Genomic DNA, 18094 nt, shown 5'->3' on the forward strand with positions numbered 1-18094 from the left:
CACTTCACTCAAGTGGAGCTGTTCTGGGAAGAGTGGTTAATGTCCACAAGGAAAGCGGCACGACTTCCTTTGTAAGCAGACCACTGTCCTTGCTTTTTCTTTGATTCTCAGAGCATAGGAGACAGTTTCCAGGTATGGAATCTATCTTATGCAAAACCACAAAGATGAAGTTTCTCTTATCAACCTCACTTTTTCCTAAGTTGTTTCTTTTTGTTTTTCTAATGGTCTTCCCACCCCTACCTTAGGATATATCTAAATCAATGTTCAGCCTCATCTAAGAGAAGTATTATTTGTAGTTCATCCTAACTTTGAGAAAAAAGGTTTTGTTCCCCCATAAATACTTCAGACAACAGCTACCAAATCTGTGTGTATTTATGTGTAGGAATTTGTGTGGGATACACACCCTCCCTGGCCCTCTAGAATCCCATTTGCTTATCCTCCTTACCCTGGCCCTACTCAACCAAATGTTGGTGGATTTAGGCCGCCTTAGAAACACAAACAAGAAACAGGGCCTAATTTTTATAAAATGCATTGTCAGACTGAAGGAGCCTCCTCATGTAAGACTCAACATCTGTATAATAATAATAAATGTTAGTATATAAAAACCAACGATAGAGACAGATATGGTATCTTGTGGCCATGAGGTGCTGCCTGGACCAGATCTCCTGGGCCAAGAAACAGCAGGACCAGAGTTTCTTTAATCATCAGACAAACGGTCAAAGTTAGAACTTCCTCAAGGCCCATTATCATGACTTCACTTTGACCTTCTCGAATTTCACTGGGCTGGTTCACATTAGGGTGACATTAGGTTCACATTAGGAGCTTTGGCTTCAGGAATCCTTTCTCTTATTATCCTTTAAATACTTGGTAGTCACTTGGGGTTTTGGCAATTCCTGCAGGGTGTAGCTTTCATTTCTTCCCTGTAAATGAAGAGGCAACCCATGAGGTTGTTAAGTAAATTCTATTCAGTAGCTGGAAAAGTGAATTTCCTGTGGAATGACAGGAATTACATAGAAGCAAGCAATTTTATTTTCCTCAAATGTAGCAATAATTTTAATCTGTACATACATAAAACAAACAGTGCAATTATAAAACCTTGAAGGTGACATGCATACTTTAAGGTGCAGTTGGGATGGGGGAGGATGTTATTAGCATCTCAATTTTCCTTACCACTTTTTTTTTTCTAGTTCCTTATGCAAAAGCACTGGGTGAGGAAACTTCATCTGGAATGCTGAAGTTAAAGGTGAACTTCCTGAAGTCTGCACGTCTAAATATCACAAACAAAACAGAAATGACCTTATAGAGCAGTTTTTCAGGGACTAGAGTAATATGGCTGGGCTTTCAAGCTGGGAATGAATGAAATCAGGGATGCATTTTCTGAAAAACTAAAAGAGATAATGTTTGTAACTGAGTGTCCTACTTCTGTTTCGTAGTTGCTACCCACGTGAGCCCTTCCACCAATCTTTTTATTCAGTATAGTTTTTGAATAGATGCTGTTCAATGGAGTTATCTGTAACTAGGGGTGGTGAGATGTGGAAAGGAGGACCTGGGAAAATGGCTTCTTCCTTGACGTCTGAGTCCATGCTCCTTTTCCACTGTTAGTTCGGATGGCCTTTTCTCTGCCATGGAAGCAGAGGTAGCTGGTGCAAAATGTCAGATGTGTCATCACTCACAGGCCCAGAGGTGCCGGTAAAGGTGAGTGACGGGGTCCACCTTTGCTTCTTCCACAACGCCTTCCTCAAGTTCTCCTGGCCTTGCAGCAGAACTTCTAGAACTGGAAAGTCAGTTCACTGGGTCCTTGATTCAGAGGCCGGGATGAGACAAGACTTGGCAGAGTGATAAGACACAGAGGGAAAATATGGTACCAATTAGCCTCAGAGCAGGATAGAGAAATTTATATCTGCGCTGATGAAAATTTGAATTCCCAAAGTCCACCTAAAAAAAAATGAAGATTTTCTTTGAGTACTAATTTTTCTCTGTACAAGTAGCCTGTGCACTTCTGGCGACAACTTCTTGCACTGCTCTCAAGCTGGACGATTCCAGGGACACGCTAGGACGGTGTGCTCTAGCTCACCCAGAACAGCTCTTTCTGGCAGTGGCATTTTGATTTGAACCCCAAAGTAAATCCATACATGGTGTCACAGTTATTAAAATAATGAAATATTACTAGCCAAATGTTAACTGCAATTCAACCAATGTTATATTTCACACACAAATTTAGAAAAATCAAGAGTATGATAATAAAACCATGAAATTAAACAGAAGGAAATCAATTTCTACAAGAAATCAAACATATTTACAGTGAGATTTAAAGGGAAAAATAAGCTACTTGGATCATAAATTTAATTTTATTTTAAATAACTTTAGCTACCTTAGCTGTTAATACAATAAAAGCAGAAAGAACAGGCTGCCTTTTTTCCAGATTTAATCAGAAAATTGTATCTACAGTAATTGACAAAACTCGCTTCTTGTCCTTCACCCATCTCATCAAAAATTATTGCATTTTCCCCCAAATTGTATTTTTTTGGATTCCTTTGTGAATATGCTCATTTTGTCCTCATTCCTGGAGGCATCTTGGTTTAAATCCGTCTTTAAAAAAAGGAGAAAGGGTACATATGTGGAGCAAAATATTCTCTTGAAGCCAACAGATAGAGAGTTGCTAGAAGAAGCTGATTGTACACACAAGCTGCCTGGGGTCGGGAAGGGGAGGGCTGCTGATGTAGAGGCACGAGACAGCCTCTCGACGGGCACAGGCAGAGCCCACCGGCCTTCTTCCTCGGCAGGGCTGGGACTGAGCCAGTGGAGGCGGAGCTTCCTCCTCCCCTTGGAACTTGTCGTTCTGGATCTCCTCCACAAGCCTTCATCCAGATAAGAAGCCAATGACTGATTACAAAAATAAGAATAATTAAATTTGGCTCAAGAAATAGATTGTCCAACTGTTCTGCCTTGTTATTTTTTCAATATCCAAGGCCTTTACAAAGAAAGAAACAAAAACATCTCTCAATCTCCCAACAAAAGTGAACTCCTTTTTTTTTTTTTTTTGCTCCAAATGCTACGACCTGAAGAATGGCTGCAGATTGAGATATCAAAAATCTCAGAAAAATATATAATATATTTGTATATCTCTGTATGTCTATTATTTAAATTTCACATTCCTTTAAAAGTGGTTATTCAGTCAGTAGCTGCTGAAGGAGGCTCTTCTGCTGGGCCTGGGGGGTCTGTGGTCCTGATGTGGGTTTTTGAGTTCCCAGTGGACCAGGCTGGTTCAGGTAAGGGTCCCCGCCTACCAGATTCACTGTACACTGGACGTCAGCAAACACCTGAACCTGTTGCACCTGCTGGAACACAAATAAAAGATGTGTTTAGACAGAAGGGTCTGCCCCCCCGGCTTATGAGTGGGTACTACTTGAAGTGGAAACTCACTAGAGCATTCCTCTAGTCTGTAGTCACCACAGAGAAGAACTCTTCTGTCTTCTTGTCCTACAAAAAGAAAATCGCTGCACTCATTTTGCTCAGGGTTCTGGAAAGTTCACACTTTAAAAATAAAATCGAAATTGGAATGGTCAAGCCTCCTACAGGTTGCCATCAATACTGAAAGTGAGCATCATTGCTAATATTGCCAAGATTGGGAAAAGCCCAGTTTCAGAGTCTGGGTATCCAGTGGTGGGTTTAAAAAAATATACGTTATTTGGAAAACTGGTATAAAAACATTCTATGGATGACTTTAGTAGGATAAAAAAATCTTTATGATGTTAGAAAATTAAGGGCTTTAACCCAGTATTAGCAAAATAAAACCACCACAACTCAGTAATAGGACATCAGCATTACTAAAGTTAATGTCCAGAAGATTTGCATGGCCTCTAAATGTACTATTACATAGCTCTTTTACATATTGACTTTAGAATTACAGCAAAATAGTAGCAGAACAATTTTATATTTAACTTCTTTTTCATGATAGACAATCCATTTAAACACATGAACTAAAAATAACAAACTACCAGCTGAGAACAGTGTGAATTTTCCCTTTAACTACTTTCAGTAATAATATACATATTCCTTAAAAATGTCTATAGCTGCATAGTTCTAGCATTTTCTATTGGGAAAACAAAGCCAGAAGTTAGTCTTCATCAACCAGCCTTATTAAAAAGTCATTTGTAGAAGTGATTAAGGCCAGCATCACACCTGTGAATGTTCCAGACCAAGAATGGAGATGCCTTCTCGGGCATCTAAGTGCATCTAAGTGTCTCAAGTGTTTAGCAAACTTGTGCCTCATGTTTAATAGATTCATGAAGTATTTTAGATTAGTGATGCATTTTTTTGGTCATTCATCACTAATTCATGCCAATTACACTCAGCTTTTCTGAAAACTATTCTATCCTAGTTGAATAAAAGTTGTTTCCCATCAACCTTCACTGGCCAAATGTCAAATATCCATACCGTCCAACTGCTGCATCAGTCTGGCCCCTGGTGCTCTCGATCCATCCTACTCTCTCCTGGATATGCAGACATCTCCTGAGCTGGGTATTTTTAGTGCCTGATGAATCTAGTTAGATTAGCATTGTTTCTCTCCTCATCCTCCTCTTTCCCCACTTTCCCAAATTTCGCTTTTTGCAAGATCCCATATGCTCCCATTTGTTTTCTTCTTCTTTGGGGCTCTTTCTCATCTATCTAAAATACACCAGATCTCTGACTCTGTTCTTTAGCTGCTTCTGTGCCCTCCCCCACCTTTGTTTTCTGTGCCTTCTCATTCCTACTCTCTTCTTTCTAGAGTTCCACCCCTGGCCTTCTGCTCTCCCCATGTCAACAACTGACCCAGCCTTCTTCCTGCTTCTCTAGTCTGTGTTGTTTTGCTGCTCTCCTCTGTCTTGCCTCCTCCCCATCCCAGCTCTTCAATCCTTCCAGTCTTCCTCCCCATGTCTTTCCCTTCTCCTTTTCTGCACATCTGTGTCCACATTTCTATCTAACTCACTTCCCAGCTTTGTTTGGCAAATACAAAAACAGTGGAATGAATAGAAAATTCATGATGGGCTACAACAGAAAGGAGATTCTGCCACTGAAACTAAACATGAGCACAAACTATAGTGCTTTTAGGCACTGACTAATTTTTTTAAAAAAATGAACAAAATTTCACGTTTATGTGTTTCAACGTGAAATACTGGGGCAGAGCATAAGGCATTTCTATCCCTAAACACTTAAAAACATTCTTAATAAAGTCATGATAAAACAACCTAGCGAGAAAATTTTGCTTGTCTAAAAAGAATGCGTTAAGATATTGTATTTTGAAATTTAAAAAAATCAAAAGGATTAAACCAAACTCTAAAAAGTATACATTTCAGCCATTTTGAATTTTTACTTAAAAACAGGGTGCTTTAGACCAGACCTCAAAGGACTTCTGATATTACTGTATCTTCGTAGACAAAGATGCAAATGAAGCTTACAATTTGCCAGGAGAGAAGAAGCTATGAGAGCTGAGTCCCAAGCTCTTAAGATTTTCCAGCATAGTTTTTATTCCAATTCAAATACTGTCCCAGGACTCAAAAACTTTAAAACCTGGTTGTTTTGTTTTAACTAATTTGTTGAACTGCCCAGTATGTGTCTCTGTAGATCTGAGATTTTCAAAAACTTCTAGTGAAGGAAGACTGTCCTCATTTCCCCCATCACCAAACCCCCTTTTTACCTCACAGAACTCAGATCCTATTTCCTATGCTCTACCTCGGGACACAGCCTCCTAACTGACCTTTCTCCTCCTGAGCTGGCTGCCCAATGCTCCTCCTTTCCCCTCCTTCCCATCAAGATGAAGCCTAAACTAGCACTTGTATCACTGCTCCCCTTCAGGGATGACGCTTCCTCTGCAGGGCTGAATCCAAATCCCTTAGTTTAGCATTCAAAGCCCCTGGAAATTTGCCCCAATCTACTTTATCAAGTTTAATTCCTATGAATTCTTATTACAAACCCCTTACTTTCAGTGGATTTGGTTTCCCAGGATTACACTAAGATATTACTGTCTCCTCGTCTCTGTGCCCTCTACTTCCAATCCCCTAGACTTCCAAGTTCACCCCAACCCCTGGCCTCTGACAACTACACTGTCTTTCTCCTTCACTTTGCCTTGCTAACTGTACATCAAGACCAAGTTCAGTCCCATCTCCTATGTAAATGCTCATCTGACCATCTCAGCAATTTCTCCTTTCTTTTAACACTCACGGCATTAACATAAATTTGAGTTTGCCTTTTTTGATTATGTGACAGTTTATGTGCATATGTCTATATGTTTTATCTTTCAACAGGTCCAAAGTAGTATGACAGAATGAGCATGAACTTTGGGTGTTCAAACGACCTGGGTTTGAACCTCAGCTCTGCCACTTTCTAGCTTTGTGAACTGTACATGTAGTTACATCTCCTCAGCTTCAGTTTTATCATCTGTGAAAAAAAAAAGGAATCCTATCTCCTTCACAGGGTTCTAGTCAGACCTACATGAGATAAAGCAGACAGTGCCTAGCACAATGCCCAGCCAATCACAAGCATTTCACAAATGTAACTTCCCTTTCTCACTTCTCTGCACAGTTCACCTAGAGGGCAAACACGTCTCATGCTTCTTTGTATCTCCACCTTAGCATAATGCCTGTACTTAAAAAAGTATTTATTAAGAGACTAAAGACTAAACCAAAGTTACTGAAGTGAATTAAAACCTCCAAAATTTCTAAATTTAAGTTCACAAAGGAAAGTAATCATCCATACTATTTGCATTATTTTGAAACAAATTTCTAAAAGGAGGCAGAGTACATAGCAGACATTCTTTTCTGTCTGAATTTTCTAAGATATTTTGAGATATTCTGATTACACATGAGTTTTAGCACTGGGTTTATTTACAAAATAACAATTAGTAGTCACCATTTGTGATCCCTTTATCCTGTCTAAACACTGGATTAAACCTTCTGAAAGCTTATCTCATTTAACCCTCTCTTATAAATAATCCTATAGGCAGGTATCTTGTTAGTTCTGTTGGTTATACAGCAGCTCAAGAAAGTTCCCTAACATGCCCATGAACACAGCTAAGAAGAGTAGAGCCAGGACTCACATCCAAGTCTGACTCCCAAGGCCAGGCTCTTAACCACTATGCTATACAAAGTTTCCTATGTATCTAGAACACATTTGACAGCTCTAGGCTTAGAATTTTCTTACTGACCTGGGTTCCATCTGCTTCTGTTTTGAGAAGGTCAGTGGATGAGAGCTGGTTGCAGTAGAGGCCTGTGTGTCTCAGTGCTGGATCATTTATCTATTAAAGATAAGTATAAGACCAAATTACAAGCCAGTTGTTTAAGGTGAAGACCAAATTCTTCAATGAAATACAGTATCACTGAGAGAAAAGTAATAGGAGGACAGCAGAAATAAAAAGCTTAGCAATTTACTCTGTTGTGAGAAGTCAGAACAGTGGTTCCCTTTGTACAGGTGGAGAGTGACGTGTAAGGGAGCATGAAGAGAACCTCTGAGGTGCTGGTAATATTCTGTTTCTTGATCTGGGTGGTAGTTATAAAGATGTGTTCAGTTTGTGAAAATTCATCTAGTTGTATACTTTTTTGTATATCATTATTTTTGTGTGTTTGTAAGGAAGATTGCCCCCAGCTGAGCTAACATCTGTTGCCAATCTTCCTCTTTGTGCTTGAGGAAGATTGTTGCTAAACTAACATCTGTGCCACTCTTCCTCTATTTTTTGTGGGATGCCACCACAGGATGGCCTGAGGAGCAGCGGTAGGTCTGTGCCCAGGATCCAAACCTGCGAACCCCAGGCCTCCGAAGCAGAGCGCGCGAACTTAACGACTGCACCACCGGGCTGGCTCCTTGTTTATTCTTATACATGATACTTCAATGAAAAGTTAATTCAGGGGCCAGCCCAGTGGCACAGTGGTTAAGTTCACACGTTCTGCTTCAGTGGCCCAGGTTTCTCCAGTTCGGATTCCCATTGTGGACCTACACACCGCTTGTCAAACAATGCTGTAGCAGGCATCCCACATATAAAGTAGAGGAAGAAGGGCACAGATGTTAGCTCAGGGCTAGTCTTCCTCATCAAAAAAGAGGAGGATTGGTGACAGATGTTAGCTAAGGGCTAATCTTCCTAAAAAAAAAAAAAAGTTAATTCACACACACAAAAGTTAACTGGCAAAAGACTTCCACTTGTGATCAAGATTCAGTAACAGCGATCAGATTTATCCTCTGCCTGAATCAACTAACAAATTAGACAAAATATATTAAATGAAGGCACTCAAGACACTGGACAAAGGCACTGAAGGAGAGTTAACCCCAAGAGTTGGAAAACAATTGAGGTGAGTCCTACGACTGCCCCAGCCTACTGCCCAGAGAGAATTTCCAGGCTGCAACATGGGAAAAGGGAACCTAGGCAGAGCTTGGCAGGCTTCCTGAGTCGAGAAGATGCAGCTGGAAGTCTGAGATAGCCAAGGCAGCTGGAATTCACAGGGCTGAATATCAGAGGAGAGCTACACAGGGAGAAAGCTCTGAAGATCTACAGAGGGTCCTCTTGAGTCTGCAGCTTAGTACTGATGAGCTAATGGATGTCAGGGAACTACCCAAAGCAGAGGGAAGATTCACCTGAAAAGACTTACATGGAATTATTCCTAAAGATCACATGGAGCTGGAAGAAGTCCTGATCCTACCAGCCAGAGAGGAAAATACTGTAATTCACGTAGTCTCAGGTATCATACTAGAAAGGTTTTGCCTCAGTAGTAAGGTAAAATTAGCCCTACACTAAATACTGCTCTGGTCCCACTAAACAAAAGAGCAAGACCTGAAAGGATCAAACTGTTTCCAAGTCACTTAACCACTCCCCAGAACAAAGCTCAAGAATATTTACAGGAATATCAAGGTAAAATTCACATGTCTGGCATCTAATAAAAAATTACCAGGTACACAAAGTGACAGAAAAATATGAGCTCTAATGAAAAGATAAGTCAATTAATTAAAACTAACCCCAAAATGATGCAGATGATAGAAGTGACAAGCAAGAATATTAAGACAGTTATTAAATAACTGTATTCCATATATTCAAGAAGACAGAGAAAAGACTGAACAAGTTAGAGATATAAATAGCAATGTCTGAGATGAAAAATACACTGGATAAAATTAACAGATTAGCCATTGGAAAAGAAAAGATTTAGTGAACCTGAAGCTCTGGCAATAGAAACTATCCAAAACGAAATACACAGAGAAAAAATGACTGACCTTGCAGCCCCTAAAAAACCTCCAAACGCAGAGAATCAGTGAGCTGTGGGACAACTTCAAGTGGCCTACTATATGTGTAACTGGAGTCTCTAGAGGAGAGGAGGGGGATGGTGATAGAAAAAAAATTTGAAGAAATAATGGCCAATATTTTTCCAAATTTGATGAAAATTACCCATCCATGTATCAAGAAGCTCACTGAACCCCAAGCATAAGAACTATGAAGAAAATCACACCAAGGCCTATCATAATCAAATAGCTTAAAACCAGTGATAAAGAGAATAATCTTAAAGACAGCCAGAGACAGGAAAAAAAATCAATCAAGTACAGAGGAAAAAGCTAAAATGATAGCAGATATATCATCAGAAATACTGCAGTGGAGCAGTAACTTTAAAGCACTGAAGGCTAAAACTGCCAGGCTAGATTTCAGGGAAAAGAACTTTCAAAGATGAAAGTGAAACAAAATCTTTTTCAGACATACAAAAACTGAAAGAATTCATCACCAGCAGACCTGCACTATAGAAAACGTTAAGTGAAGACCTTCAGACAGGAAAATGATACCAGATGGAAATTTGGGTCTACACAAAGGAATGAACAACACTGGAAATAACTCCATGGGTAAATATAAAAGAATTCTTATTTAAATTTTTAAAAAATACAATTGACTGCTTAAAGTAAAAGTACTAACAATGCATTGTGGGGTATATAACACATGTAGATATAATACGTACGACAATAATAGCACAGGAGGAGAGAAATGGAAATAAACTGTGGTGAGGCTGTTATATTATATATGAGGTGATATAGTATCACTTGAAGGTAAATAGTGGTAAGTTAAAGATGCATACTATAAACTCTAAAGCAACCACTGAAATAACAAAACAGTTATATATAGCTAATAAACCAATAAAGGAGAGAAAATGAATTAAAATATTCAATTAAACCAAGAAAAGGCAAGAAATAGGACAAAGAGAAAACAAGTAAGATGAGAGATTTAAATCCAACCATATCAATAATCACATTAAATGTAAACAGGCTAACCACTCCAATTAAAAGGCAGAGATTGTCAAATTGAATAAAAAAGCAAGACCTAAGTATATAAGAAAGACACTTTAAATGTAATATTCTTTCACCTAATTCATTATATTTTTTATTATTTTGTTTTAATCTACTGGAGATAGTGAACAATTCTAATACCTGAATAACAACAAGATAACAACAAGGACAAGAAACAATCTTATTTAGTTCTTTTATTTTGCTATAAGAGGTGGATCACTAAGTTGGTTTTTTTCCTGCTACTTCCTTAGGCTTACTATATAATACCTGAGGAATAGGGATGTTTCTTAAAAAAAATTAACATCAAAAAGAAATTCTATAGAAAAGGTACTCTGTTTACATGTTTTTAAGACTTGCTATAAATTATGGCTATATGGTCACAGCCTAGTCACCACAATCTACTTTGTGGTTGCTGATAATGAGAATAGTAACTACAGGGAGTTACTCCACTGATCTTAAAGATGACTTTGAATTTAGTTATTCTCTCCTTAAAAATCTCCAGGAGGCTCCAGGATAAACTCTAAACATTTACATGGTCTGCAACACACCTAAAAAGTTTACTGTATAAATTCTGCTCTAAAAATAATATAAATATCCCCTTAACATTCATCAGGCTTCTCAACTTCTATTCCTGCCTAAGTCATGCTGTGATAACCAGTCTTGAATGTTCTTTTCTATTCTCTTTCTTTAGGCAAATTTTCCATGAAGCCTTTACTGATAAGGCACTTTTTCCTTTAAACCCTCAGTAGTTAACTCTATGTATATACCCCTAATCTGACATAAATACATATAGTCCTGGGGGAGTCCATCTATTACACAGTTGTTTTGTCCTGTTATTCAACTGATCCTTTGTTCATGTTATGTCTCTCCAACTTGTAATATTATCTCCCACAGAACTATCTTTGTACATAGTAAGTATTGTTTGGTGAACTGAATAAATGTTTCTTGAACTTAAAGGGAGAAATGAAGAAAATGTGTTCAGAATGTAAAGATGTAAGTTCCAAGCTAATGTATTATATGTATCATTTTATAATAAATCAAAAACACTAAAATCTCATGATACTAAAATCTTATAAGGTCGGTCAAAATTTCCACTGTATATCTTAAGGGAGAGAGCAATTATCAAAAGACAGGGGGATAGAATAAATACGTGTGGTTATTTTTGACAAGTAACTGGGAACATACCTGATTTTCCTTGGAATAATGAACTGACATGTGGTGTGGCATGTGTATGTAGCAAGTGTGCCACTTGTGCCACTTACCTGCTCAGGGCACACAGTGTTCATTCCTGGCATCTGCAAAGAGCTCATTTGCATCTGGCCCATCATTGGGTTCATGTTCTGAACATTTGTGTTTCCACCTGCCATGGACACGGTGATGCTCATATTGTTGTACACTCCTGGCTGTGCAGGCGTAGGCTGGTTCTGGACAGCTTGACTGAACACACTGTTAACTCAAAAACAATTCCGATTATATCCACTGATCATGAACATGGGGATAATGTGACTGGACCACGTTTCTTAATTATTAGATAGAATTCCAGATAAAATATTTCATATTCTTAAATTCATGTAAGACTTCATCTTCTTACAAGATATAAGGATTGTCTATAATTCAGATACATTTTGAACTCTGCCCAAGGGGTCTAACAACTAAAAAGAGATCATTTTAAGTTAAAATTATCTGGCCTAGTATCAGAATTGTTAAACTCCAATTATCTGAATAATTTAAGAAAGGTCGTTTTCTACAAAAGTAAATCTTCCAGTTCACTGGAATGGATGGTTTCCCATTTAATCATCAAAATCATTCTGAAATTTATTACACTATTTTATCTTCTTAAACAGAGAATATCCTATTTAAACAAAGTGCCTGGTGTACATATTAATTCTTAATAAATGTTCATTGAATGAATTAACAAAGGAATGAATAACCAAAGGGAGAATTCTTATATTGTGATTGCTTATACATTTTCTTAGATTTAACACTTGAGGGGAATGATGATATCTTGTTCCACTCATTCCTTGTCTCTAGTAATAAGTGACATATAGCAGGTACTCAGTAAATATCTGATGAAGGAATGAATTATGGACATGGGGTTATTACTTAGTGCTGTCAACTGATGAGGTTCAGACTGCTTTTTATTTATAGATTTTACTATATCTACACCAATGTTTTTCTAAGTGTAGTCCAGAGACCATCTGCAAGAGATTTCCCTGGGACTTGTTGAAATTGAGACTCCTAGGCCCTATTCTAGACCTAGTGAATCTCAGTTTCTGGGAGTGGGTACAGAAAGCTAAATTTCTAACTATGCACATGAAAATTTGAGAGCCTGTACTCAATGTCCTGTAGCTTGTGATCACTTCTCAGGGTTTCAGCTTCTGCTGCTTTCAATATGCTGTAAACTAACAGGAAACTAGATTTTTTTTTTTTTTTTAGGAAGATTAGCCCTGAGCTAACTGCTGTCAATCCTCCTCTTTTTTGCTGAGGAAGGCTGGCCCTGAGCTAACATTCGTGCCCATCTTCCTCTACTTTATATGTGGGACGCCTACCACAGCATGGCTTGCCAAGTGGTGCCATGTCCACACCTGGGATCGAATCAGAGAACCCCAGGCTGCCGAAACAGAACATGCACACTTAACTGCTGCACCACAGGGCCAGCCCCAGGAACTAGATATTTTTATTTGCCAAGTTTAATGTTTTTTTGTTTTTTTTTTAAGGTTAGGTCCACTCTCACTACCTTTTCTAAGATTTTAGTTTTTTCCTTTTTTTCCCCAAACCCCCCTGGTACATAGTTGTATATTCTTCGTTGTGGGTCCTTCTAGCTGTGGCATGTGGGACGCTGCCTCAGTCTGGTTTGATGAGCAGTGCTATGTCCGCGCCCAGGATTTGAACCAACGAAACACTGGGCCGCCTGCAGTGGAGCGCGCAAACTTAACCACTCGGCCACGGGCCAGGCCCAAGTTTAATGTTTTTAAAGACATCAAAAGTCTTCTCAGACCTGAAGATAGCTTCATGACTTTTGTAGGAAGCAAAATGCAAGGGCAGTTACGTTTTTCAGGTCTTGGTCTACTGACTTCCTTCTTCATGGCCTAGTTCTGGACTGTTGTTATACCAAAGATCTCAAATGTGAAATCAGTTTCTATCAGTAGGTAGAACAGTATGGAATAAAATCAAGTAAATGCAATTTGAAACTTTATATATGAACCCCCCCAAAATTCTCAGTGATACAGATATATACCTCTAAAGGAAAATATGAGTTGTGTCTTTTGTTAAGTTCTACAAAACACCAAATATTTTATGATTATCAATTCTTAAACAATAAGCTTCTGGTAAAATTCTACCTATTTTAATGTTAATTCTGGAGAAGTTGATTTCAAAAATTATTTACCTCACCAAGGCTTATCTATTCCTTGCTGGCTCTTGGGAGGTAAGCAGGATGTACTGACATTTATAGCTTCTGGTAAATTAAGATAATCATACTAAAATTAAAAGGCTGAGGAACAGCCTATTCATCATGTCTGAAGAAAAGTAGCAAATTTTCCCCAAGTAATTATAAAACACAAATGCTCAAAGAAAATTATATGCCCAGGAAATGGTCAATAATGCATCTGTGGACCATTAACGTCTGCACTGTGTGTATGCCCAAGAGGCAGTGTCCCCATGACTAAAGGTAAGAAAAAACCTATTAGTCTGCTGCCCATTTTCTAATGAGAACATTTGTGCCTTAGACAACGCTCATTTGTCAACTGATACACAAATCACCACTGTGGAGGCACAGGGCTATGTAAGTTAATGTATGCAGAAGCTTCAAGGACTGCAATGATGTCATACTTAGTGAAAAGTTTAGGATTTAATTTCCTTTCAAATTTATATTTGGGACTGTATATTAGCTTAAGTCCTTTCATAGTGCTCCTGCCAATAGTTTCATTTTAGTTTATTCCATCAAAGGAAGAAGACCAAGCCCTCTGTAGCATCCATGGCTGTTCTGGGTTCTGGAGCGGACTGTGGGGTTCACTGGCACCTTAGGCCCAATGCTGGAAGGACTCCTCCCTCTGCTTTCCTGGTTGGCCTTGTGGTAGTCAGAACAGTTTTCTTAGGCTAGCACCAGGTATTTGATTTCCCCCCAAATAATGGGGGAAAAAGACAAAGAGGAAGACTTTGGCCTAAAGTGGGTTCCAGTGATATTACAGGTATTAACAAGCGGGGAGGAGATCCTAGTCAAATAAGTTTGAGAAACAAAGGGTTAAGTAACATGGCTTGTTGGCTTTTAAAATGCTAATTAGCACTAGGATTCTCCCTAGTGACTACTGTTACACAGAAACACTGCCTTGTTCCACCACAAATAGGTCTGGCTTAACCCGTTATTTCTCTTCCCACCAGAGAGAGAATGAAAAAGAATCACATTACACTGTATCTGAACTCTTACATCATTCTACTTAGTGATTCTTTGTTTCATGATTTAATTTCTCTGACCTACTCCTGTCACCAACTAAAACTCTTGGTAACTTGACAGCAGGAGCTGTTTTCCCCTGTTCCTTGTGGTATCTTGCACTGTGCAACAGAGAGAGTGGTCACAAAATACACGCTGCCTGCGCTGACAAATAAGCTTCTACACATGAACCAAGTAAGCAATGTGAAGGTCTGAAGAGTGGGGGATAATTATTTTTTTCTCAAATTATTTGGGAAAGTCAAAGTTCACAGAAACTACAAAAGTAAAACAAAAGTTCAAGTCCACATTTGAATCTGAATCCAAGAAGTGACTTAGGAATGGGGACTCTTTGCACTCATTCATTCAATAGATGTACATTAAGTGCTTACGTGTTCTAGAGGATGGACATGCAGAAGTAAATGAAAACAAAGTCCTTGAGCTTATGATGCTCATATTCTAGTTCAAGGAGACAGATCATAAACAAACAGATGAACACACAGTATGTCAGATGTTAAGCACTATGAAGAGAAATACAGATGGGAAAGGAGGGACCAGGTGGTAGGAAATGGTGTTGTTTTAGAAATGACAGTCATTTCTATGTCACCAATACATTGCCATTCAATATCTATGTCTAATAAGATGACATTTAAGGAGAGAACTGAAGTGTGAGAGAGTAAATCACGTGGCTACTGAAAGAAGAACACCCCAGCAGAAGGATTAAGAAATGCAAAGGCCCTGAGTGTTTGCAAGGTACTTGGCACAAGCGAGGAACAGAAGAATAAACAGAAGCCGATGTGGCAGAGGGAATGATGAGAATAGCAGATGAGGTCAGAGAGGTATCCAGGAGCAAGATTATGTAGGGCTTTAGAGCCCTATAGTGTATTTTGAGCAAACTGGAGAGGTTTGAGTAAAGGACTGACATACTGCCTCATGTTTTAAAAGCATCACTCTGACTACCATGTAGAGATTAAAATGGTGGAGGAAGGCTGGAAGCAGGGAGACAGGAGGCTACTGCAGTGGTCCAGGAAAAAGACGATGGTGGCTTGTGCTAAAGTGTACAAGTAAAACAGGTAAGAAGTTAGAGCTGCTAAGAAACTGACGTGACTCGCTGATATGTTTGATGTGGGATGTGAGAGAAACAAAAATTATTATTCTGAATAATTGGAAGAATAGAGTTGTCACTGACTGAGATGGGGAAAAGTAGGAGAGGAATAGGTTTTGGGGAGAATATCACTTTAGTTTTTGTCCTGTCAAGTTTGAGAAGCCTATTAGAATTCTAAGTGGAGATGTCAGCATTAAGGCAGTTGGATACACAGTACGGTGCTCAGGGAAGAAGTCTGGGCTGGAGATTTAAATGTGAGTCATAAGCGCAGAGACAGGCATTCACGGTGATAAGACTGGGTGATATAACCAAGGGAATGAGTAGATATAGGGAAGAAGAGGTCCCAGAATGAGCTCTGAGGCCCTGAAATGGAGGTCGGGGAGATGAGGAAGACCCAGTAGAGTAGACTGAGAGATAGGAGAGTCACCCTTCCCAAGAGAGAAAGTTGTTCCAAAACCCAAAGGAAGAAAAAGCTTCAAGAAAGAATAAACGCTCAAATATGTCAAATGTTACCAGTGATCATTGCATTTGGTACTGTGATCATTGCATCTGGCACTGTAGAGGACACAGTGACCTTGATAAGAATACTTCTGGAGGAGTGGTAGGGAACAAAGCCTGACTGGTTCAACAAGGAATGGGAGGAGAGAAGTAATAGAGTATAGTCTTTTAAGGAATTTAACTGTAACGTGGAGCAGACCTGTCAGCATGACTGTTTTTTTCAAGGCACGTTTAAATGCTTAGGTATATGTATGGAGCAAGAGTTTAGCTGGATTTCATTAGGGAGCATTTTGCTAGGCACAAGTACAACAGAGGGAGAGCTGCACAAGGGAGCTGAGAGTGCCTGTAAGGGAATAATTCTAATGATGGACCACGGAATCTAAAGTGGGTTTAGGAAGCTAGGAAGAGAACACAGTAGGAGACTAAATTCTTCTTGCATGTTATATAGACGGTTCCATTTCTACCTAATTTACACACAGTCCTCACTGAGAGCTACACAGTTCTCTAACAGGAAGATTTCCTCTCACCTTTCAATGAACTTTAAGAGAATATGGTCTTAATTTTTCAACTTTAACTGCCTTACTTATTATGTTGTCAGATCAAACAGCTTCCCTGTCATTAGAACGAAGACACAACTAAATTAAAACGCTTATAAAACTCAAGTAATGTGTGAAAAGTTCAAGCAGCCAGAATTTGGGGGGGGAGGGAATGACTTTAGGGAGATAATTCTAAGCAAAATGAGCAAGATGAGGCCACTGAAAGTCTAAAGATTCAAAGAGGTGGGTAAGGCAGAATGACCTGAGAAGCCTTAAAACCTTTGTTGTTGCTACAAAATCTTTCAAACACACTGACAAGAGTGAAACCTGTGTGCCCACCATTCTATTGAATTCTAACATTTTGCCATTCTTGCTTTAGATTTTTAAGTGTTTTTATAAAGAAAGACTTTTTTTTTAAAGGTATGATTTTTGGTGAGGAAGACTGCCCTGAGCTAACATCTGTTGCCAATCTTCCCTTTTTTTTTCTCCCCAAAGCCCTAGTACACAGTTGTATATCCTAGCTGTATGTCCTTCCAGTTCTTCTATGTGGGATGCCGCCACAGCATGGCTTGATGAGGAGTGTGTAGGTCTGTGCCCAGGATATGAACCGGCGAACCCCAGGCCGCTGAAATGGAGTACATGAACTTAACCACAACGCCACTGGGCCGGCCCTAAGAAAGACTTTTTTAAAAGTACCTATTCCTACATCTGTCTCAGGGAAGCTCTGTTACTCATGGAAGTTGATCATATTGTTCAGGTGTGCTGGAGGTGGGATGAAAAGGTTGGGAGCCACTAGACCACGTTTCTGTACTACAAACACACAAATTTGCCATAAGAATGACTTGAAACTTACAGGATTAAATTTTCTTTTCTTTTTCCTGATAACATAAAATTCAGTTCCTTGAATTTGCAAATAAATGGTAGTAGCCAATAATCTTCTACTTAGACTGTGAAGGCATGGCTGTTGTTATGTGCTGCAGAGTATCAGGGATGTTCATATATAAAAACTGCCTCCTTACTTGTTGTTTCCCATTGCTCCTTGCTGCCAGGCCTTCATGTCTGGTGACTGGTACCCAGAAGCTGGCGGAGTTTGCTGGAGCAGAGAGCTCTGAGGAGGAGGGATTGGCATCGGCACCATGGAGCTCCCAGGGCTTAGAGATGGAGCAAAGTTGGCCTCACCTTGGGGAACCATTCCTGCAAATTGACACAAATTAATTTATGTGAATACACTATAAATTTATTAAC

The 18094-nt window shown here is 39.2% G+C and overlaps 1 protein-coding gene across 25 annotated transcripts in view; it reads right to left on the reverse strand.

The window, feature by feature from the left end:
- Nucleotides 1–1006: 1006 nt before the first annotated feature.
- The window catches only part of NCOA1 (nuclear receptor coactivator 1), a 250453-nt gene continuing 233365 nt past the window's right edge, over nucleotides 1007–18094 (reverse strand). For 10 of the 25 annotated variants that reach the window (XM_023619408.2, XM_023619411.2, XM_023619403.2 and 7 more), the window contains 4 exons: nucleotides 17869–18043; nucleotides 11547–11730; nucleotides 7184–7273; nucleotides 1007–3338 (listed from right to left, as the gene is read on the reverse strand). In XM_023619408.2, the coding sequence (XP_023475176.1) occupies nucleotides 3168–3338; nucleotides 7184–7273; nucleotides 11547–11730; nucleotides 17869–18043 (620 nt within the window). In that variant the 3' untranslated portion in view covers nucleotides 1007–3167. Of the gene's footprint in view, nucleotides 3339–3423; nucleotides 3481–7183; nucleotides 7274–11546; nucleotides 11731–17868; nucleotides 18044–18094 lie in introns of all 25 variants that reach the window. The other 15 variants (XM_070235843.1, XM_070235841.1, XM_070235846.1 and 12 more) reach the window with 3 other exon arrangements.

This window comes from Equus caballus, chromosome 15, assembly GCF_041296265.1.
Source record: "Equus caballus isolate H_3958 breed thoroughbred chromosome 15, TB-T2T, whole genome shotgun sequence".
In the NCBI taxonomy this organism is placed as follows: Eukaryota; Metazoa; Chordata; class Mammalia; order Perissodactyla; family Equidae; genus Equus; species Equus caballus.